Raw genomic sequence first — 24898 nt, forward strand, 5'->3', positions numbered from 1 at the left:
GGACCTTTGCTGTTTGTAACATCTATATAAATGATTTGGAAGAAAATGTACCTGGTTTGATTAGTAAGTTTGCGGATGACACAAAGGTTGGTGGATTTATGGATAGCGATGAGGACCATCAGAAGATACAGCAGGATATAGATCGGTTGGAGGCTTGGGCGGAGAGATGGCAGATGGAGTTTAATCCAGACAAATGTGAGGTAATGCGTTTTGGAAGTTTAATAAAGATAGGAAATATACAGTAAATGGCAGAACCCTTAAGAGTATTGATAGGCAGAGGGACCTGGGTGTACAGGTACACAGGCCACTGAAAGTGGCAACGCAGGTGGAGAAGGTAGTCAAGAAGGCATATGGCATGCTTGCCTTCATCGGCCGTGGCACTGAGTTTAAAAATTGGCAAGTCATGTTGCAGATTTATAGAGCCTTAGTTAGGTTGCACTTGGAATATAGTGTTCAATTCTGATCACTACACTCCCAGAAGGATGTGGAGGCTTTGGAGAGGGTACAGAAAAGATTTATCAGGATGTTGCCTGTCATGGGGGGCATTAGCTATGAGGAGAGGTTGGAGAAACTTGGTTTGTTCTCACTGGAATGACGGAGGTTGAAGGGTGACCTAATAGAAGTCTCCAAGATTATGAGGGGCATGGACAGAGTGGATAGTCAGAAACTTTTTCCCAGGGTGGAAGAGTCAATTACTAGGGGGCATAGGTTTAAGGTGCGAGGAGCAAGGTTTAAAGGAGATGTACGAGGCAGATATTTTACACAGAGGGTGGTGGGTGCCTGGAACTCGCTGCCCGGGGAGGTAGTGGAAGCAGCTACAATAGTGAGTTTTAAGGGGCGTCTGGACAAATACATGAATAGGATGGGAATAGAGGGATACGGTCCCCGGAAGGGTAGGGGGTTTAGTTCAGTCGGGCAGCATGGTCGGTGCAGGCTTGGAGGGCTGAAGGGCCTGTTCCTGTGCTGTAATTTTCTTTGTTCTTTGTTCTTTAGTTCTTGCTCCTTAGTCTATTGCCTAACTCCCTGAATTCTTGATGCAAGACCTCATCCCTCTTTCTACCGATGTCATTGATACCAACATGTACTATGACCTCTGCCTTATCACTTTCCCCCTTCGGGATGCCCTGCAGCTGTTCAGTGATATCCCGGACCCTGGCACCAGGGAGGCAACACACCATCCTGGAGTCTCTTTCAGGACCACAGAAATGCCTATCCATGCCCCTGACTATGGAGACCCCGATGACTATTGCTCTTCTGCGTTTTGACTCTCCCTGCTGAACAACAGAGCCAGCCGTGGTGCCACTACACTGGCCACTGCTGTTGTTTTTCCCCAATAGGCCATCCCCCCCCAATAGTATCCAAAGCGGTATACCTGTTAGAGAGAGAGACAGCCACGGGGGATTCCTGCACTGACTACCTGCCCTTTCTAGCAGTTACCCATCTACCAGCCTGCACCTTGGGTGTAACCACATCTCTGTAACTCCTGTCTATGATGCTTTCTGCCACCTGCATGCTCCTAAGTGAAATCAACTGCTGCTCCAACTGAACCACGCAGTCTGTGAGGAGCTGTCATTGGATGCACTTACTGCAGATGTAGCCATCTGGAACACAGGAAGCATCATGGACCTCCCGCATCTCACAGTTAGAGCACTGCACCCTGCTGACTGACATTTCTAGTGTTAATTAATCAATCACATCAAAATAAATAGTTATTACATTTAGCACTAATTAAGCCCTTCTTTCCTTGTCTTCGTCCAATCAATTCCAGCCCTTACAGATTATGAACCACAGTAGTGTATTTTCAAACCATAAAAAGTGCTAAACGTTGTAAAGACTTACCAACCTGATTCACTACTTACCAATAAGCACTCTCCCTTGGAGCCTCTGCTGCCTGTTTCACCAAACTCCCTGTTTCCGCCCAACTCCAAAAGCACTTCTTGGCCCTGTTTTGCCGGGGAGATCGGCTTCGCACCCTTTCTTATTTAAATATTAATTACATGTTTTACATGCCAGTAGTGAGTCCCAGACGTCTTCATATGTGCTCACTTGGACTTACCTCCGGTTGGTCCTCATACCGGCGAGAATCACGGCTGGTCTCCATCAGCAGGTGGTTGGTAGCATGGCCGGACAGTGACCATGGGGCAGTGCCAGTCTAGCACTGCCCACCAGGCACCTTGACATTTCCCACTGGGCACTCTGCCAATGAGCACCATAACTATACCGGGGCACTGCCAAGGGGGTGGGGCTGAGTGGGGGTGGAGCCTGAGCCCGGGTGGGGCTATGATGTGGAGGCAAGGGTGGAGCTCTGCAGTGGGGGAAGGGAGCTGTGCAGTGGGGGAGGGAGCTCTACAAGGAGGGAGGCAAAGGGGAGCTCTGCAGGGGGGAAGGGATTTCTGCCAGTGGGGGAGCTCTGCAGGGACGGTGATTGGCGGGGAGGTATGCAAGGGGGTTGAGTGGTGAAGGGGGTATGCAAGGGTCGGGGTGATTGGCGGGGGGAGGGGGAGGAGACTGGCACAGGGGCATGCAGGATGGTCTGCAGAGGGGGTCATGAAAGGGACGCATCGGGAGGGTCCTGATGCCTAATGCCAGTGACCCGTGTTGCCATTAATTAAGAGTTAAAACTCTTACTGTGTTTACCCCAGTCCAACGCCGGCATCTCCACATCATGATCCGTGTTGCCATGGAGAGTTACTGCTGCTGATGCTTGGGTGGCCGATGCTCGTGTGGGGGACATGGGTGGGGGTGGTAGGAGGTCTCCCAGTTCACTGGGAGATCGGGGTGCCTGCGCCCAAGAAGTCTGCAACCGGCTCCCCCCCCCCCACTAGTGAGAATCGCAATATTATCCAAAAAGTGACAAGACTGTCATAAGATTGCATTTTCAAACTCGCCCAATATACAGGTCAGAATATAGGTCTGAAACTCTCCCGTTTTCTTGCTCGTTTGGCACTTGCACCCCAAATGTTAATTATATAATGTATTTATAATTATAAACTTTTTGTGTCACAGATTAAATTATCACACCCACCTTACTAACACATCTATTGGTGAATTACTTATTCTTTAATTGTCTCACAATTAAGGCTGTCGATTTAACTAATCTGGCTGATTTCCAATACAGTAAGAGTTTTAACAACACCAGGTTAAAGTCCAACAGGTTTATTTGGTAGCAAATACCATTAGCTTTCGGAGTGCTGCTCCTTCGTCAGATGGAGTGGAAATGTGCTCTCAAACAGGGCACAGACACAAAATCAAGTTACAGAATACTGATTAGAATGCGAATTCCTACAGCCAACCATATCTTAAAGATGCAGACAACGTGGGTGGAGGGAGCATTAAGCACAGGTTAAAGAGATGTGTATTGTCTCCAGACAGGATAGCCCGCAAGTCAAGGAGGCAAGCTGTGGGGGTTACTGATAATGTGACATAAATCCAACATCCCGGTTTAGGCCGTCCTCATGTGTGCGGAACTTGGCTATCAGTTTCTGCTCAGCGACTCTGCGCTGTCGTGTGTCGTGAAGGCCGCCTTGGAGAACGCTTACCTGAAGATCAGAGGCTGAATGCCCGTGACTGCTGAAGTGCTCCCCAACAGGAGGAGAACAGTCTTGCCTGGTGATTGTCGAGCGGTGTTCATTCATCCGTTGTCGTAGCGTCTGCATGGTTTCCCCAATGTACCATGCCTCGGGACATCCTTTCCTGCAGCGTATCAGGTAGACAACGTTGGCCGAGTTGCAAGAGTAGGTACCGTGTACCTGGTAGATGGTGTTCTCACGTGAGATGATGGCATCCGTGTCGATGATCCGGCATGTCTTGCAGAGGTTGCTGTGGCAGGGTTGTGTGGTGTCGTGGTCACTGTTCTCCTGAAGGCTGGGTAGTTTGCTGCAGACAATGGTCTGTTTGAGGTTGCGCAGTTGTTTGAAGGCAAGAAGTGGGGGTGTGGGGATGGCCTTGGCGAGATGTTCGTCTTCATCAATGACATGTTGAAGGCTCCGGAGGAGATGCCGTAGCTTCTCCGCTCCGGGAAAGTACTGGACGACGAAGGGTACTCTGTCCACCGTGTCCCGTGTTTGTCTTCTGAGGAGGTCGGTGTGGTTTTTCGCTGTGGCGGGTCGGAACTATTGATCGATGAGTCGAGCGCCATATCCTGTTCTTATGAGGGCATTTTTCAGCATCTGGAGGTGTCTGTTGCAATCCTCCTCATCTGAGCAGATCCTGTGTCATTGATGAAGATGAACATCTCGCCAAGGCCATCCCCACACCCCCACTTCTTGCCTTCAAACAACCGCGCAACCTCAAACGGACCATTGTCCGCAGCAAACTACCCAGCCTTCAGGAGAACAGTGACCACGACACCACACAACCCTGCCACAGCAACCTCTGCAAGACGTGCCGGATCATCGACACGGATGCCATCATCTCACGTGAGAACACCATCTACCAGGTACACGGTACCTACTCTTGCAATTCGGCCAATGTTGTCTACCTGATACACTGCAGGAAAGGATGTCCCGAGGCATGGTACATTGGGGAAACCATGCAGACGCTACGACAATGGATGAATGAACACCGCTCGACAATCACCAGGCAAGACTGTTCTCTTCCTGTTGGGGAGCACTTCAGCAGTCACGGGCATTCAGCCTCTGATCTTCAGGTAAGCGTTCTCCAAGGCGGCCTTCACGACACACGACAGAGTCGCTGAGCAGAAACTGATAGCCAAGTTCCGCACACATGAGGACAGCCTAAACCGGGATGTTGGATTTATGTCACATTATCAGTAACCCCCACAGCTTGCCTCCTGGACTTGCGGGCTATCCTGTCTGGAGACAATACACATCTCTTTAACCTGTGCTTAATGCTCCCTCCACCCACATTGTCTGTATCTTTAAGATCTGGTTGGCTGTAGGGATTCGCATTCTAATCAGTATTCTGTAACTTGATTTTGTGTCTGTGCCCTGTTTGAGAGCACATTTCCACTCCATCTGACGAAGGAGCAGCGCTCCGAAAGCTAATGGTATTTGCTACCAAATAAACCTGTTGGACTTTAACCTGGTGTTGTTAAAACTCTTACTGTGTTCACCCCAGTCCAACGCCGGCATCTCCACATCATGATTTCCAATAATGCAGGTTTAGATTTTTTTAAATGGCTTTTGTCGATTTAGCACATAATTCAGCTACAAAATGATAATCACACTAAAACTATTGATTTTGAAACGACCAGCACAGTGCAGTTGTGCCAAGTACATTCCTTTAAAGAGATTTATACAATTTATGCCAGTTGTTGTCCCGCCAATGCCAACCAATATGGTTTTGATGCTCCTCAAATAGTATGAATAGTCTAGTAGCTATGGAAATGGACTAGCAATCGGAGTTCAAATCTCACCATGGCAAATTATGAAATTTAATTTATAAACATTTAGTAACTTAAGGGTTTCTAACTGAGTATGACCTTGCAAGATGTTGGATTTTTATGGAAAACATAACTAGTTGACTGCTATCCTTTAGGGTCATGAAACTGCCAACACTGGCCTACAAATGACTCTGTTTCCATACCATATGGATGATTCCAAATGCCCTTAAGACAACTAAATTAAATGTGCCTTGTCAACGTTGCTCCACATCCCGAGAATAATATTTTTTGATAAAGCAAGGGTTGGCAACCTCCCAGGAGCAAGATTTGCAAATTAAATATTGTTAACATTCTTTGGTACATATGTTACAGAACTCATTAATTAAAAAAAAGAAATTTAATGAAGTTCAAAATGTATGGGAAAGTAAAATAAATTCTGTTTCATTGTGAAACTTAGAAATCGTAATGCCTGAGGTTCCTGAGGGAGGTTATCCAGATGGTCCAGAAATGATTAATTATCGCAAGATTGTCACTGAATACATAAATGGCTGGAATGGGATTGAGGGAGCTCTGACCACAACTGTATATAAAATGTTGGAGATTGCAGAGAAAACTCCAGAGGCTCTTTTGAATGAAGTTACTCAAGTTATGGAAAGTAAGTCAAGCTTTTCTATTGCCACAAAAATATTTTTCAGCCTGCCTTTAAAGGTTACTGCATGATTAAATGTTATAATAATGTATCAAAAATATACATCGAAAAGGGGAGATTTTATCATTGCACTGCCAGCCTGGCACCCTGGCACTGCCCACTGGGCACCCTGGCACTACCCACTGGGCAGCTTCGCACTGGGAGGGCAGGGGGGAGCTCCGTGGGGGGTGGTGAGGGAAGGGCGAACACTGCAGGGGGGTTGATCAGCCGCATCTGTGATTGGGGGGGAGGGGCGATATACAAGGTGCCGATAAGTCGGGGGTAGAGACCGTTACAGGGAGTGATTGCCAGTGAGTCCTGATGTCTGTGGTGGGGTGGAGAGGGTCGGGGGGGGGGGTGGAGTGGGGGGGGGGGGGGGGAGTCGGGGGCGGGGGGGCAGTGACACAATGAACAGTGGTTAGCACTGCTGCCTCACAGCGCCAAGGACCCGAGTTCAATTCTTGGCTTGGGTCACTGTCTGTGCGGAGTCTGCATGTTTTGATTTTGATTTGATTTGATTTGATTTAATTTATTATTGTCACATGTATTAACATACAGTGAAAAGTATTGTTTCTTGCATGCTATACAGACAAAACATACTGTTCATAGAGAAGGAAATGAGAGAGTGCAGAAAGTAGTGTTACAGTCATAACTAGCGTGCAGACAAAGGTCAACTTAATGCAAGGAGGTCCATTCAAAAGTCTGACAGCAGCAAAGAAGAAGCTGTTCTTGGGGTCGGTACATGTCCTCAGACTTTTGCATCTTTTTCCCGACGGAAAAGGTGGAAGAGAGAATGTTCAGGGTGCGTGGGGTCCTTAATTATGCGGGCTGCTTTGCCGAGGCAGCAGGAAGTGTAGACAGAGTTAATAGATGGGAGGCTGGTTTGTGTGGTGGATTGGGCTATATTCACAACCTTTTGTAATTCTTTGCGGTCTTCGGCAGAGCAGGAGCCATACCAAGCTGTGATACAACCAGAAAGAATGCTTTCTATGGTGCATCTAAAAGTTGGTGAGAGTCGTAGCTGACATGCCAAATTTCCTTAGTCTTCTGAGAAAGTAGAGGCATTGGTGGGCTTTCTTAACAATAGTGTCAGCATGGGGGTACCAAGACAGGTTGTTGGTGATCTGGACATCTAAAAGCTTGAAGCTCTTGACCCTTTCTACTTCGTCCCCGTTGATGTAGACAGGGGCATGTTCTCCTTTACGTTTCCTGAAGTCGATGACAATCTCCTTCGTTTTGTTGACATTGAGGGAGAGATTATTGTTGCCGCACCAGTTCACCAGATTCTCTATCTCATTCCTGTACTCTGTCTCATCATTGTTCTCCTCGTTTCCTCCGGGTGCTCCAGTTTCCTCCTACAGTCTGAAAGACGTGCTGGTTATGTGCATTGGCCATGCTAAATTCTCCCTCAATGTACCCGAACAGGCGCCGGAGTGTGGTGGGTAGGGGATTTTCACAGTAATTTCATTGCAGCGTTAATGTAAGCCTACTTGTGACACAAATAAATAAACTTAAAACTTAAAAAACCTCCGGTGCGCTGTGTATGTGTGTACACAGTGCACTGGGAGATCATGGCACCTGCACAATGGTGCCCCAAGAGCTCAGCAGCCAGCTTCCCAGTGAGATTAAGCTCCGTCCCATCCTCTGCTGGCAAGAAATGCATCCTGGCGCTTTTTGACTAATTGCCGTAAGATTGCATTTTTCAACTTGCTGAAAAAACGAATCTAAAACTGTCCAGTTTTCTCGCTCGTTCAGCTCTTAGAATTTTATTCGTGAGATCGCTCCCTTTGAAATTTTTTGGGAAAATTCTGCCCAATACATTGAACTCCTGTGCACAGAGATATCTGGAACCCATAGAATGCATGAATCTGGAGACAACAGGTACATAGAGTTAGTAGCATGGTTGGGCGGGAGGCGTTAGAGGTGGTGGTGGTTGCAGGGAACATGGAGAGGAGTATGGAGGGCAATTATGGGTGTGAATTCCATCACAGCAGCTGCTGATGGAATTGAAATTTATTTAACTGATTAATCCAATCAATTAATCCGGAATTGAAAACTAATATCAATAATGGTGATCATGAAACTATCATCAATTGTTGTAAAAATCTACCTGGCTTGCTATGTGACTTGAGCACAGGAGAAAGGGTGTCTTACTGCAGCTGTACAGGGCCTTGGTGAGACCACACCTGGAATATTGTGTGCAGTTTGGGTCTCCTTACCAAAGAAAGGGTATACTTGCCAGAGAGGGAGTGCAATGAAACTTCACCAGACTGATCCTTGGGGTGGCACGATTGTGATATGAGAAGAGATTGGGTCAACTGGGCCTGTATTTGCTGGGATTTAGAAGATTGAGAAGGGGTCTAATTGAAATGTATAAAAATCTGACAGAGCTGGACAGACTGGATGCAGGCACGTTGTTTCTTCTGGCTGGCTAGGACAAGTGTTCACAGTCTCAGGATACAGAGAAGGCCATTTAAGACTGAGCTAAGGAGAAATTTCTTCACGCAGAGGATGGTGAACCTGCAGAATTCTCTACAACTGAAGATTGTGGAGGCCAGATCACTGAATATTTTTAGGAAGGAAATAGATTTCTAGACTCTAAAGGTGTCAAGGAGTATAGGAAGAGTACTGGAGTACGGTGTTGAAATAGAGCAGCGGTCTCCAAACTTTTCAGTACGAGGGCCATATCGTATTTTTTACACATTTTCGCGGGCCAAAGAAAAAAATTAGTTTTATAAATGAATGAATAAAATTTAAATGAATGAATAAGTTTTATTTGGATCTTTTTTGTAATCAGCATGATATGATTCAGAACAAAAGAGAAATGTGACAATTACAAAGAAACAATGCCGTGCTTACACTGAGAAATGATATATAATGAGTAAAAATGTCAAACATTAGCAAATGCTCTGACAAAATAATCAATTATTTAACTGCAGATGAGAAAAGCAGACTATTCATTTTTTAATTTATTTACTGAAATTTTACAAATGTTTACTTGAAATGAGAATTTGCCCAATTTTGTGGCACACAGTCAGAAAAATAAACACGTCCCAAGAAAGAACTTCAGTAAAACAAAGCAAAGAAATTCAAAATAAACTTGAACCATTAATAAAGGTCGAACAAAAATAAATTCAGTCTGCACCTTTCTACACAATTCTGGCAATTGGAGTTTTCAATCGTAACCAACAAATCATGAGGTTTTGCACAAGATTCATGAGAATGATGGAACTGCTTTTTTAATTTCAAAATATTGCTGAACTGAGGTTTCAAGCTTGAGGAGCCAATTATTAGAATGGACTTCAAATGCTCATCAGATAAATTTGCTCGATATTTAGACTTGACATACTTCATTTTTGAAAATGTTTGTTCACGCAGGTACGTTGTACCAAAAACTGATACAAATCCACAAGCAAATCGCTTCAAATTTGGAAACTGCTCAGGCTGCAAAGATTTATAAAATTGGATCAGGTTTCCTTCTTTACACTTGTCTTTCAGCATGTCATCTGATTGGAGATCAATAATTTCCATTTGAAACTGACTTGGGAGTGTTTCAACATTGCAGTCAAATACATTTTGAAACAGCTTTATTTCATCTGTGTTTCCATCAAGATCAGAAAATCGTTCCTGAAATTGTTTTTGCAAGTCCTTAATGATTTCTGTTGCAAATGAAGAAGGAAATTCTGCTTCACTTTCTTCATGAAATTTTTCACAACATGGAAAATGAACTAAGTTATGAACTTTCACCAGTCCTTGAAATAGCATCAGTTTTGCCCTGAATGCCTTGACATGCGCGAATAGATCACAAATCAAATTTGTTTCACCTTGCAACTTCAGATTCAATTGATTCATATGGCCTGTCACGTCTGCAAAAAATGCCAATTTCCAAAGCCAGTCAGTGTTTGATAAAAGTGGGTCGGGTTGATTCTTCTCTGTGAGAAATGAATCAATTTCCTCTCTGAGCTGAAAGAACCGTGATCGAACCTTTCCACAACTAAGCCATCGAACTGCTGTATAATAAGGCAAGTCAACGAACTCAGAATCAGTTTCTTTCAGAAAATCACAAAACTGGCGATGATTAAGCCCGTGAGATCGAATGAAATTCACTGTTGAAACAACAGGTTTCAAAACGCAAGACATATCCACATATTCTCCACAGAATGCTTGTTGATGGATAATGCAATGCAGAAACATGGGCTTTGAGAATCCACCAACCTCACAAGCTTTTGTGATTTGTCCAACCAAACCTTTCTTCACCCCAGACATGTTCTTTCCTCCATCAATTGTCACACATTGCAGTTTATTCCACTCCAGGTTATATTCTAACACAGTTTTTTGGAATTCTTTGAAGATGTCTTCTCCAGTTACTCTGCTGTGCATGCTATGCACTGATGCTAATTCTTGTGTCACATTAAATTCACTGTCGGATGAATACGAGGGGTTGTGATGTGTCACACACATCAGTCGATTCATCAAGTGCAAGAGAATACAACTGAAAATTTCTTGCTTTGTCTGCAATTTGATGAAATATATTGCTTCCTATATCCTCAATTCTACGAGCAACAGTATTTGGCGCAAGACTGACGATTTTGAACAGATTTGCTTTTTCTGGGCATAACTCTCCCACTGCTTCCATCATACACTCTTTGATGAGATCTCCGTTGGTGAATGGCTTTCCTCTTTTAGCCAATGCATAAGCTAGTTTGTAACTGACCCTGGTTAAAGCTTCATTTTCAGTTCTCTTCTGCATAAAAAAAGCTTGTTGGGAAAGCAACATGCGTTGCATTGATTCAAATTTTTCCGAATGCTGTGTTTCTGTGAATTGGGAATAACTTGGTTCATGTTTGGTCTCATAGTGCCGACGTACATTGTACTCCTTCAAAACTGCAACAGTTTCGTTGCTTACGACACACAAGGCTTTATCACCTGCTTGTACAAAGAAGTACTTTATGCCCCATTCTTCATTAAACAGGCGGCACTCACTGTCCACTTTTTTCTTTTTTCCTTCCATAACTGAAGGGTATATCTGACTGAAAATGAGGGTTCGCCAAGCCGACACCACTCTGGTCATATGGGAAGGAGCGCGGCGGACAGGAACTGCACGTGTCAACTGTCCGACCGCGTGGTTGGGAAAAAAACGAAGGGAAATAATTAGTTTTAATATTTATAAATATTTCAAGTTGCTGCGGGCCGGATGTGACCCGCTGCGGGCCAGATGTGGCCCGTGGGCCGTAGTTTGGAGACCCCTGAAATAGAGGATCAGCCATGTTTCTATCTAGTGACAGAAGTTGGTCACTGCAACCAGCAGCTGAACCCCCAGGACTACCTGCACTAGATGGGGCTGAGGACTTCAATGGGAGTTCAGAATAGCAGCCTGGAGAAGAGAACAGCTGAAGTACAGAGAGTGGGAAGCTAGTCCAGGAGGCAAGATCTGGAGCAGGGGGAGGAGGGACTGAGGGTAATTGCGAGGGTGGAAGTGCTGGGAGAAAGATCATGTATGCTTTGTCTGTATAGCATGCAAGAAACAGTACTTTTCACTGTATGCTAATACATGTGACAATAATAAATCAAATCAAATGTGAACGGGCTGGCTAGAGAAGAGGAAATCTGTGGCAAAAGGCATTAAAGTGCAGCTATCAATGTTAAATTGATAAATTGTCTCTATTTTATTAACAACATTATAGTGAAACAACATTAAGTGAGGGAATTCTTTGTCAGGACTTACTGTATGCCGTTCAACAAAGCATCTGAGTTGTGACAGAGACCATTTTCAGGAGACAAGTGGGCTGACAAGTGGCAAGTAACATTCGTGCCAAACAAATGCCAGGCAATGACCATCACCAATAAAGGACAATCTTAACCACCACCCCTTGAAATTCAATGGTGTTACCATCACTGAATCCATCCACCATAACTGTCAACATTCTTGAAGTTACCATTGACCAGAAACTCAACTGGACTCGCACATAAACACAATAGCTAAAAGAGCAGGTCAGAGGCTGGGAATGCTGTGGTGAGTAACTCACCTCCTGACTCCCCAAAGCCTGTCCACCATCTGCAAGGCACAAGTCAGGAGTGTGATGGAATACTCCTCACTTGCCTGGTTGGGTGCAGCTCCAACAACACTCAAGAAACTTGACACCATCCAGGACAAAACAGTCTGCTTGATTGGCACCACATCCACTCCCTCCACCACCAATGCTCAGCAGCAACAGTGTGTACTATCTACAAGATGCACTGCAGAAATTCACCAAAGATCCTGAGACAGCACCTTCCAAACCCATGACCCATTTCCATCCAGGACAAGGGCAGCAGATAAATGGGAATATTATCACCTGTAAGTTCCTCTCGAAGCCACTCACCATCCTGACTTGGAAATATATCGCCGTTCCTCCACTGTCACTGGGTCAAAATCCTGGAATTCTCTCCCTAACGGCATTGTGGGTCAACCCATAGCAGCATTTTAAGAAGGCAGCTCACCACCACCTTCTCAAGGGCAAATAGAGGTGGGCTCTAAATGCTGGCCAGCCAATGATGTCCATGTCCCACGATTGAACATTAAAAAAAGATGAGGAACTCATGGTCTTCTCAGTCTGGGGGGATAAACAGGATAAAAAGACATGTATCTTTGCTTGGATAGCAGAATTTCCAATGGTGCAGGACTCCATCAACTTCATCTCACCTGATTTTGCGGTGCTCATGACAACATGGGGAGTTATAGAAACTGTAACGGCTTCCATTTGATAATTGTGTGGTATATCAGCACGATGGCAGTATATCATGGCACGGGAGCACAGTGGTTAGCACTGCTGCCTCACAGTGCCAGGGACCCAGGTTCGATTCCCAGCTGTCTGTGTGGAGTACCCCCATCATAATGACTATCCTCTTCCTGTTTCTGAGCTCTACCCATAATGTCTCATCACATGATTCTTCCAAGGTGTCCTCCCTCTGTACAGCTGTAATATGTTCCCCAACCAGCATTGCAACTCCCCCCCCCCCCTCTTGCCTTCTCTTCTGTCTCACCTAAAACACCTATATCCCAGAACATTTAGCTGCCAGTCCTGTCCTTTTTTTAACCACCTCTCCGTTACTGCAACCACATCCAAGTTCCGCACATGAATCAAGGCTCTAAGTTCATCTGTCTTACCCGTTATACTCCTTGCATTGAAGCTAATGCACTCCAGACCTCCAGGCCCACTGAGTTTGACCTCCCCCAGCCTGCTCTTCCTCTTAGCTATCCTGACCTTGGACCCATGTTCATCCCCAGTCTCTACACTTGCCGACCTACTCTTCTGATTCCCACCCCCACTGACACACTAGTTTAAACCCTCCCGAACCACACTAGCAAACCTTCCAGCCAGCATATTGGTGTCCCTCCAGTTCAGGTGTAACTCGTCCTTGTACAGGCCCCACCTTCCCTGGAAGACATCCTAATGATCCAAAAATCTGAAGCCCTCCCTCCTGCACCAGTTCTTTAGCCATGTGTCCAGCTGCACTGTCTCCCTGTTCCTAGCCTCACTAGCACGTGGCATGGGGAGTAATCCTGAGATTACAACCCCAGAGGTCCTGCTTTTTAATCTTCTACCTAACTCCCTAAATTGCCGTTGCAGAACCTCGCTACTCTTTCTACCTATGTCATTTGTGCCAGTGTGAACAATGATATATGTCTGATTTCCCTCCTGTTTTTGGATGCTTTGTACCCACTCAGAGACATCCAGGACCCTGGCACCAGGGAGGCTAACTACTATCCTGGAGTCCCTTTCGCAGCCGCAGAAGCATCTATCTGTGCCCCTGACTATTGAATCCCCTAGCATTATTGCTTTGCTGCGCTTTGCACCCCCATCTGTGCATAAGGGCTATCCGTGGTGCCTTCGCTCTGGCCACTGCTGTTGCTGTCCCCTGATGGACCTTCCTCCTCATCAGTATCCAAAATGGCATACTTGTTAAATAGGGGGACAGTCATAGCGGGACCCCTGCACTGACTGCCTACCCTGTCTGGCGTTCACCCATCTATCTTCCTGCACCTTGGGTGTGACCACATCTCTGTAGCTATTGTCTCTAACAATTTTCGCTAATTGTGTGCTCCTCAGTGCTTCCAGCTTCTGCTCTAACCGATCCATGCATTCAGTGAGCATCTGCAACTGGATGCACTTCCCACAGATTTAGTCCTCGAGGATACCTGAAGTGTCCATGATACCCCACATCTCGCAGGAGTAGCACACAACCCTGCCAATTGACATCTCTGTCCTTCTATTGGTTGTTAGATTAAGAGCTAAATACTAGCTAGCCACATAAAAATTACTGCTGCTTCATGAATAGGACCCTAAATTAGTGAGAAGGACATGACGGATTTTGAGGTCGCGGATAGGTGTGTGAACACTCTAGAGAGTGTCAATATATGAAGGAGGAAATGTTGAGTATCCTCAACTGCATTAAGGTAGACAAGTCCCCAGGGTTGGATGGGATCTATCCCAGGTTACTGTGGGAGGCAAAGGAAGAAATAGCTGGGGCCTTAACAGAAATCTTCACACCCTCTTTGACCACAGGCGAGGTTCCAGAGGACTGGAGAATAGCTAATGTTGTTCCCTTGTTTAAGAAAGGAAGCAGGGATAATCCAGAAAATTGTACGCCGGTGTGCCTGACGTCAGTGGCGGGGAAGCTTTTGGAGAAGGTACTGAGGCACATTTGGAAGAAAATGGACTAGTTAGTAACAGGCAGCATGGTTTTGTACGGGGAAGGTCATGTCTCACCAACTTGATTTTGTTTTTTGAAAAGATAACAAAGATAATTGATGTATTTTAAATATGTTTTCAATGTGATTATCGGGAACTTTCAGGTCCTGATTGAATCTCCACCCTGCCAGGAGTACTTCATTCTGGTGGGGTTTAGACTATCTCCCCACATTCGGGAAACTAGCGGGAGACCCCGCCGGAATGAAGGGAGGGAAATCGGGGCCCCCCAGGGGGTCGAGCGGCAGGGTGATGGTGCCCCTGGGCATGGGCACCCTGGCAGTGCCAGCCTGTGCCCCCTGAACTGCCCAAAGGGCAAAGTGCCCTTGACCAGGGGGCACCTTGGCACTGCCCATCGGGCATTGGGCAGTACCAAGGGGGAGGGGCCTATTGTGGGCGGTGTCTAGGGGCGATCAGTGGGGGTAGGAGTTCCCGCTGCCACTCTGTAGACAGGATCGGTCTGGGATGGAGGGAGGGCAGTGATTGGGGTAGGCTGGGAGGGATGGTCTGCTGGGGGGGGTTCTGACCCCCCGAGGGGATCAGCGGGGGGGGGTGGGGGGGGTGGGGGGATCGCCACTGCTGGGGGGGTGGGGTTGGGCTGTGCATCAGGGCGTTCCGGAACGGGGGGGAATCAGGGCTGTCCAGGGAATTCTCATGGGGGCCGCGATCGGGCCGTGGGGGGTGCTGCGGGGGTCCTGGGCTGGCTAGCGATCAGCGCAGAGCATGCACAGAGTTCCAGAACTGTCAGACTCTGGCACAAAGAGGCCCCACCCCCCTGGGTTTTTAATGATATTCACAACTGGAACCTCTACAATGCACAGAGTGCAGAGATTCGAGTGAGAAACTCAACTGAGAAAACAGTCAGGATCTGGAACAGTTTTCCCGCAAATTCAGCACTTTTGGGAGAATCGCGGCCCATGTTGCAGCTATATAAAACTTTGGTTAGGCCGCATTTGAAGTATTGCATGCAATTCTGGTCACCACGCTACCGGAAGGACATAAAAGCTGTGGAGAGACTGCAAAGAAGGTTCACCAGGATATTGCCTGGTCTCGAGGGTGTTGGCTATGAGGAGAGGTTGAATAAACTAGGATTGTTTTCACTGGAAAGACAGAGGCTGAGGGGAGGCCTGATAGAGGTCTACAAAATTGAGAGGCATGGACAGGGTGGATAGTCAAAGGCTTTTTCCAAGGGTGGAAGTGTCAATTACAAGGGGCGCAGGTTCAAAGTGAGGGAGGGAAAGTTTAAGGGAGATGTGGGAAGGACGTTTTTCACACGGAGAGTGGTGGGTGCCTGAAAAGCACTGCCAGAGAAGGTGGCAGAAGCAGGCATATCAGCAACATTTAAGAGGCATCTGGATGGGTACATGAATAAGGAGGAAATAGAGGGATAGATCGGATAAGAGCAGCAGGTTTTTTTTTAGCTAGGGCATCATGATCAGCACAGACATGGAGGACCAAAGGGCCTGTTCCTGTGATGTACTTTTCTTTGTTCTTTGTGCTTTTATATATTTTATATATCAGGGTGATGTGTAACATGAGGAAAACTTGTGAGGTGGTGATGTTTCCATGAGCCTGCTGTTCTATTCTTCTAGGCAATGGAGATCACAGATTTGTTGAAGTAGCCAAGATGTGTTGCTGCAGTGCTACTTGTAAATAGTACATACTGCAATCACAGTGTGCTCGTGGTGGAGGTGGTGACTTTTTAAAGTAGTGGGTGGGGTGCAAATCAAGCAGGCTGTTTTGTCCTGGATAGTGTTAACCTTCTTGAGTATTGCTGGAACTGCACTCATACAGGCAAGTGGATAATAATCCATCACACTTCTGACTTGTGCTTTGTAAATAATGGAAAGGCTTTGAAGATCAGGAGCTACTTGCTGCAGATCGCCAAATTTCTGACCTGCTCTTGGAGCCACAGTATTAATATGCCTGGTCCAGTTAAGCTGCTAGCTAATAGCGACCCCCAGAATGTTGATGATGAGGGATTCAGCCATGGTAATGTATTGAATGTTATAGGGAGATGTGTATGCTCTTTCTTGTTGGATATGCCATTTTTTGACACATATTTTGACACATGGCATGGATCGCTTGTTACTGATCAGCCAAAGGCTGAGTAATGTCTGGGTCTTGCTGTGTACAAGCATGGACTGCTTCATTATCTGAGGAGTTGCAAATCCAGCTAAACATCGCAATCATCAAACATCTCCATTTCAGACCTATTGGTGGAGAGAAGGTTATTGAAGAAGCAGCTCCAGATGGTTAGACCAAGGACAAGTGATGTCCTGAGGCTGAGATGATTTGCCTCCATCAAACTTAAGGAAGGAGCTCGGAGGACTAAAAAGGATCATGAAAAGTCCTTGGCAAACAGGATTAAGGAAAATCCTAAGGAATTTTATACGTATGTAAAGAGCAAGAGGGTAGCCAGGAAAAGGGTTGGTCCACTCAAAGATAGTGGAGGGAATCTATGCATGGAACCAGAAGAAATGGGCGAGATACTAAATGCATAATTTGCCTCAGTATTCACCAAAGAGATGGACTTGATGGATGAGGAGCCTAGGGTAGGGTGTGTAGATATTCTGGGTCATGTCGATATCAAAAAGGAGGAGGTATTGGTGTCTTAAAAAGTATTAAAGTAGATAAGTCCCTAGGGCCTGATGGGATCTACCCCAGAATACTGAGGGAGGCAAGGGTGGAAATTGCTGGGGCCTTGACAGAAATCTTTGTACCCTCATTGGCTACAGGTGAAGTTCCAGAGTACTGGAGGGCAGCAGGGATAATCCAGGAAATTATAGGCCATTGAGCCTTACGTCAGTGGTAGGGAAATTATTGGAAAACATTCTTAGGGACAGGATTTACTCACATTTGGAAACAAATGGACTTATTAGTGATAGACAGTATGGTTTTGTGAAGGGGAAGTCATGTCTCACTAACTTGATCGAGTTTTTCCACGAAGTGACGAAGATGACAGATGAGGGAAAGGCAGTGGATGGTGTATATGTGGACTTCAGGAAAGCCTTTGACAAGGTACCTCATGGTAGACTGGTACGAAAGGTGAAGTCACATGGGATCAGAGGAGAGCTGGCAAGATGGATACAGAACTGGCTTGGCCATAGAAGACAGAGGGTAGCAGTAGAGGGGTGCTTTTCTGAATGAAACAGTAAGAAGTCTCACAACACCAGGTTAAAGTCCAACAGGTTTATTTGGTATCACGAGCTTTCAAAGTGCTGCTCCTTCATCAGGTGAGTTAAGGCAGGCATCATGATTGGCGCAGGCTTGGAGGGCTGAAGGGCCTGTTCCTGTGCTGTACTTTTCTTTGTTCTTAAACACAACTCTATCTTCTTTAAGAGTAGATGAAGATAACCGTGAAATATCCCAAGATACAACAGAAAAATAATTACTTATTTTCAAACAACTTGTATGTATTTGATCACAAGTGTATTTGTCTTGAGATAAAATATCATTCTGCAAAGTTGTGTCAGAAAAGGAAAATGCCAACTAATAGTTTTTTAACAAAGGGAAGATCATCCACCATCTGTCAGGGAATCTAAATGCTTAAATGGCAGGATGTACTTCAAAGGGAACATTTTGCAAAATCATGGCCCTGGTATAGATGCTCACTTGCCAAAAGCCCATGTAGATATTTGGGCATATCCATAATGGATGGAAAATTGTGGTTGTTTTCCACTTGAATTCCTCGCATGCTTTTAGTGGCAAAGTTCAGATGTTGCAATATGTCCAGCTATTGGAAGTTTGTCTTGCTGTATTTCTTGGACTTTAAAGGATCAATCTCAATAAGTGGCTTCATTGTAGTTTAGAGTATTACTACTGAGAAAACCAGTGTTGGGTGTGGTAAACTCTGTTCAGAAACCTAAACTAGCTGCTTTGTATATATTGTGTAATTGACCAGAATATTTTCTAAATTGGAAGTTTTTAAAGTCTTAGATTAAATACTTTCTAATGAGGGAGAAAAACAAAGTAAAAAAATGTATTAGGTGGCATGCTGGCACAGTGGTTAGCACTGCTGGCTCACAGCACCAGGGACCCTGGTTCAATTCTGGCCTCGGGTGACTGTGTGGAGTTTGCATATTCTCTCCGTGTCTGCGTGGGTTTCCTCCGGGTACTCCAGTTTCCTTCCATACTCCAAAGATGTGCAGGTTAGGTTGATTGGCCATGCTAAATTGCCCCTTAGTGTCAGGCGGATTAGTGGGGTAAATGCATGGGGCTATGGGAATAGGGCGTGGGTGGGATTGTTGTCGGTGGAGACTTAATGGGCCAAATGGCCTCCTTCTGCACTTTAAGGATTCTATTCTATTCTAAGAGGAATGGTAGTTTCATAGTTGTTACTGGACAAGTAATCCACAGGCTTGGACTAATCATCTGGAGACATGAATTCCCAATTCCACCATAGCAGATGTGTAATTTAAATTCAATTCATTGAATAAATTTGGAATAGCAATCGATTATCAGTACTCAGTAGGTTATTGTAAAACCAAATCTAGTTCACTAATGTCCTTTAAGGAGGCCATCCCTAATCAGCCTGAAAGGGACCCCTAACCCACATCAATGTGGTTGATCCTTAATTGCCCTCTGAATGGGCTGAAGAATCAGTACTTCTCTGTGCTGAAAGCTACTTAGAAGAAACACTGAGGGTATCAATGGAACAGTATGCACTTTGGATGTGGATTTCAATGTTCATCACCGAGGGTAGCACCATAACTGATCAAGCTGGCTGAGTCTGAAAGGAAAAAACCTACTTAACGTGGCCCTTACCAATCCATCCATCATAGATGCATCTATCCACAACAGTATTGTTAGGACTAACCAAAGCAGACTCCTTATTGAGATGAACTCCTGTCTTCACATTGAGGACACTTTCAATTGTGGTATGTGGCATTAAAATTGTGCTAAATGGGATAGATTCAAAACAGATTTGGTAGCTCAAAATTGGGCACTCACGGACAGGGTGGTTCTTTGTCAACAGCAGAATTGCATACCACCACAATCTCCAAACTCATGGCCCAGCAATCCCTCACTCCAACAACAAGCCAGAAAGGGTGTGAGGGTTGGGGTTGGTTGTCAGCTGGCCAGCATTTATTGCCCATCCATAATTGCCTTTGAGAAGCTGCTTTCTTAAGCCACTGCAATCCATTTGATGTAGGTGCACCCACAGTGCAGTTAGGGAGGGAACTCCAGGATTTTGACCCAGCATCAGTGAAGAAACGGTGATATATTTCCAAGTCAGGATGGTGAGTGGCTTGGAGGGGAACTTCCAAGTGGTGGTGTTCCCATGCGTCTGCTGCCCACATCCTTCTAGATGGGAGCAGTCACGGGTTTGGAAAGTGCTGTCTAAGGAGCCTTGGTGAGCACCTGCAGTGCTTGTATATTGCTGCCACTGTACGCCGGTGGTGGAGTGAGTGACTGTTTATTTGTAGATCGGTATTGATCAAGAGGACTGTTTTGTTGAAGGAGGACTGTAGAAGAGCATGTGAGCAGGACCACTGGACAAATAAATGGGCTTCCATCTTAGTGAAGCTACAGCACAGGTCAGCAGAATATAATAAAGATGGTCAGGCAGGTGATGTCTTGTAGCTGTAGCATGTGAAAGCTGGTGAGCAGTAAGTTATTGAAGTTCAAGGAATTCTGGCTGGGATTTGATGAGCTAGAGCATAAGCTTTGGGCACTATGGTGCATCAGTGTGGGAGAAAATTACTTGGATATTTTGTTCCATAGAAACATGGAAACTAGAAGCAGGAATAGACCATTCGGCCCTTCGAGCCTGCTCCACCATTCTTTTTGATCATGGCTGATCACCAAATACAATATTCCCCCCATATCCCTTGATCCCTTTAGCCCCAAGAGCTATATCTAATTTCTTCTTGAAATCAGGCACCGTTTTGTCTTCAACTACATTCTGTGGAAGCGAATTTCACACATTCACCACCCTCTGAAGAAATTTCTCCTCAACTCAGTTCTAAAAGGTTTACCCCTTATCCTCAAACTATGATCCCTAGTTCTGGACTCCCCCACCATTGGGAACATTCTTTCAGAATCAACCCTGTCTAACCCTATTAAATTTTTATATGTTTCTATGAGATCCCCTCTCACTCTTCTAAACTCCAGTGAATATAATCCTAACCGACTTAGTTTCCCCTCATATGACAGACTTGCCATCCCAGAAATCAGCCTGATAAGCCTTCACTGTACTCCCTCTACAGCAAGGACATCCTTCCCCAGATAAAGATACCAAAACTGCACACAATATTCTAGATGTGGTCTCACCAGTGCCCTATACAATTGCAGCAAAACATCCCTATCCCTATACTCAAATCCCCTCGCTATGAAGGCCAACATATCATTTGCCTTCTTTTCTGCCTGCTGTACTTGCGTGCTTACTTTCAGCGACTAATGCACGAGAGCTTCAAGGTCTCATTGTGTATCCACCTCTCTCAATTTATACTCATTCAAATAATAATCTGTCTTCCTATTATTGCAACCAAAGTGGACAACCTCACATTTATCCACTTTATACTGCATCTGCCAAGCAGATGCCCACACACTCAGCCTGTCCAAATCACGCTGAAGCATCTCTGCATCCTCCTCACAGCTCACTCTCCCACCCAACTTTGTATCATCTGAAAATTTGGAGATAATACATTTAGTACCCTCTTCTAAATCATTAATATTTAATGTGAACAGTTGGGGTCCTAGCACAGATCACTGCGGAACCCCACTAATCACTAACTGCCAATCAGAAAAAGACCCATTTATGCCAACTCTTTGCTTCCTATCTGCTAACCAGCTTTTTATGCATCTCAAGACACTAGCTGCAATCCCATGTGCTTTAACTTTAGTAGTCTGTTATGTGAGATCTTGTTGAAAGCCTTCTGAACATCTAAATAAACCACATCCACTGGTTCTCCTCAGTCAACTCGACTAATTACATTCTCAAAAAATTCCAATAGATTTGTCAAGCATGATTTCCCTTTTGTAAATCCATGCTGACTTTGTCTGATTGTACCACTGCCTTTCAACTGCCGAGTTATGAAATCCTTGATAATAGACTCCAGCAACTTTCACATATGCCGACATTAGGCTCACTAGTCTATAGTTCCCTGTTTTCTCTCTACCTCCCATTTTGAATAGTGGGCTTACATTAGTTACCCTTCAGTCTGTAGGAACTATTCCAGAGTCCAAAGAATTTTGGAAAATAACCATCAATGAATCTACTATTTCCAGGGCCACTTCCTTAAGTACTCTGGGATGAAGTTTATCGGGACCTGGGAATTTATCCACCTTCAAACCCATCAATTTCCGCAAAACCATTTCTCTACTCATGCTGATTTCCTTCAGCTCCTCACTAAAATATGTTTCTCACAGCACTCCTGATACATTATTCATGTCTTCCTTTGTGAAGACTGAAGCAAGGTACCAAATTTAATTCTTCAGTCATTTCTTTATTTCCCGTTATGACTTCTCCTATTACTGACTGTAAGAGGCCTACATTCGTTTTTGTCAATCTTTTTCTCTTTACATATCTGTAGAAACTTTTACAGTCAGTTTTTATGTTCCCCGCTAGCTTATTTTCATACTTTATTCTTCCCTTCTTAATCAATCCCTTAGTTCTCCTTTGCTGAATTTTAAACTGCTCCCTATCCTCAGGCCTATTGCTTTTTCTTGCCAAATTGTACGCTTCTTCCTTGAATCTGATACTATCTCTAATTTCCTTTGTAAGCCACTTACCACTCTTGCGCCAAACAGGAATAAACAACTTCTGGAGTTCACCTATTCGTCCTTTAAATGCCTGCCATTGCCTGTCCACTGCTTTTCCTGTTGCAGGAGGTAATCACTCCCCTTCAGTTAGGTATATCAGGTTTAGTCCATGGTAAGGGGCAGGAAGGTGTGACTATGAGTATGGGGATCCAGGAGGTAGCACTGAAGGAGCCACTGCCCTACTTGCCCAACAGGTTCAAGTTTCTCGTATCCTATGTGGATGAGGGCACAGATGGTAGGATGAGAAAATTGACCATGACACCCTGGTACAGGGGGTCATTAAAGTGAAGAGAGTGAAAGGGAATGTAAGAACAGTATAATTAGGAGGATAGATACTTTGCTCTGCAGCCAAGAGCATGAGTCCCAAGATTGGGATGCCTGTCTGCTGCCAGGGCTAGGGACATGTCTTTGGAGCAGGAAAGGAATTCAGGGTGGTAGGGATAGAACATAGGTAGAACTGAGGAAATAGTTCTGCTAAGGGTATGAATAGCTAGGGGCTAAATTAAAAATCAGAAATACAAAATAATAGGATATGTTCGCCACGCCGGTTGATCAGCATGACGACCTGGGAAGGTAGCAAGCTAGGGTAAAAATCTGATTAGCACCAGGCAAATGGCTTGCTAAGCCATTTAAGAGTGCACCACATTGCAATGAATCTGGAGCCACATGTAGGCTAGACCAGTGTGGTAGATTTTCATTGAATTCAAATTTCACCATCTGCTTTGGTGGGATTTGAACCTGGGTCCCCAGAGCATTACACTGGGTCTCTAAATTACCAGTCCAGTGAAAATGCCGTTGTGCGACCACCTTCCCCACTAAATTCACAGCAATGTAGTTCTCTGAAATAGCTGAGTGGGCCACTCAGTTCATGGACAATTAGGAATAGGCAACAAATGCTAGCCTTGCCAGTGTCACTTATTTCCCATGAAAGAATAAATAGAATTTAATTGACACGTCAAATTTGCAAATATAGTTTTGAGGATGAGTTTCAGCAGGGTGATTTTGAGCCTGTCGTAATGGTGCGTGGGAATGCTACGTGGGCAGAAAATGCGACGGAATTGAAAAGCACAATTCTCGCCAGGTGAGATCATGTTTCCTGATTTTCTATGCCTCTCGCTGGTGACATCACAAGGGACAAGAACCTTATTTTAATGATTTTGAATGCATTTCAATGTCATTAGCCAGCTCCCCAGCCACATGGTTCCCCTCCTCACTGACTATTGAAACCTTGCCGCTTTGACTTCACATTGGTGAGATTTAGATCAGCTATTTAAAAACTTGATTCGGTCAAGGGGATTTCCCAGGGTTCACAAAGGTAAGTATAGCTCCCAGAGAGAGAGGGACATGCCCAAGCAGTGCTTTGGCACTGCCACCTGGCACTGCTCCTTGGTACAGGTTGGCACTGTCAGGTTGGCGCAGCCAGTGATGGACCCTCTGAGTAACCCTATAGGAGGGGTTCCCTTACGTGTATTGGAGACGATTGATGTGTGAGGGGGGAGAGTGCCCCCGAGACTGATGGTAGTGACTGGTGGGGACACGGTCACCCTGATGCCTGCAAGGGTGCGGGGTGAGAGTGGGTTACTGATGCGCGACAATCAAGCACGAGGTACAAGGCTTCAGCTATTGAAGGCTTTTATTAGCAAACAATGGAACTAACTAACACGAGTACACCAATTCAGACTGGAGGGGTCCCGCCTGAGCAGAGGGTCTTATACCTCTCCCCAGGAGGCGGGGCCCGACCGGGATGTGCCATAACAACATCTACCACAGGTAAACACCCTAACCCAACAACATTATAACAACCCCCACAATGGCAACACCCTAACCCAACAGTAACATTGGAATAACCCCACAGTGGTAAGCAACGATGGTTCACCACATTCACCCCTCCTTTAAAAACAAAGGCCAGCGGGGTGCGAAAACAGGTCACATATATACAAAAATTCACAAGTCCAGACGGTCTGGAGGACCGCACCGTCGCTGTGATCTCCTCAACACCGGTTGCGACACCGGAGCAGGTGCTTGCGGTGGCGTTCTCTCCAAAACAGCGTCCGGCTGTCCCCTCGAGGACTCCCGGGCCGGTTGACCCTGGTGAGGCGATGGTGCAGGGGATCCTGGAACCTTCTGTGGTGGCGCCGATCTCCAAGTCTCAGGCAAGCTGTACATGGGAGTATAACTGTTATGCACTGGTCCTGGTGCTGACCGCGCCACGTCTGGGGAAGAAAGAAGTGAAAAGGGGTTCGTGACGGGGGGTATAGGAGCGACAGGAGTTGCTACGTCCCCTGCGGGCGCCAGGTCTCGAATCGAGACTGTGTCCTCTCGCCCGTCAGGATATGCCACATAGGCATACTGAGGGTTGGCGTGGAGGAG

The 24898-nt window shown here is 45.6% G+C and overlaps 1 protein-coding gene across 1 annotated transcript in view; it reads left to right on the plus strand.

Annotated features, from left to right (window-relative positions):
- ak9 (adenylate kinase 9) overlaps nucleotides 1-24898 on the plus strand; it is a 370082-nt gene that overhangs the window by 205342 nt on the left and 139842 nt on the right. The window contains exons 23-24 of the mRNA XM_078213534.1: nucleotides 5802-5999; nucleotides 16556-16753. Of these exons, the coding sequence (XP_078069660.1) occupies nucleotides 5802-5999; nucleotides 16556-16753 (396 nt within the window). The remainder of the gene's footprint in view (nucleotides 1-5801; nucleotides 6000-16555; nucleotides 16754-24898) is intronic.

The sequence above is a fragment of the Mustelus asterias genome, chromosome 5, assembly GCF_964213995.1.
Source record: "Mustelus asterias chromosome 5, sMusAst1.hap1.1, whole genome shotgun sequence".
NCBI classification, from domain to species: domain Eukaryota; kingdom Metazoa; phylum Chordata; class Chondrichthyes; order Carcharhiniformes; family Triakidae; genus Mustelus; species Mustelus asterias.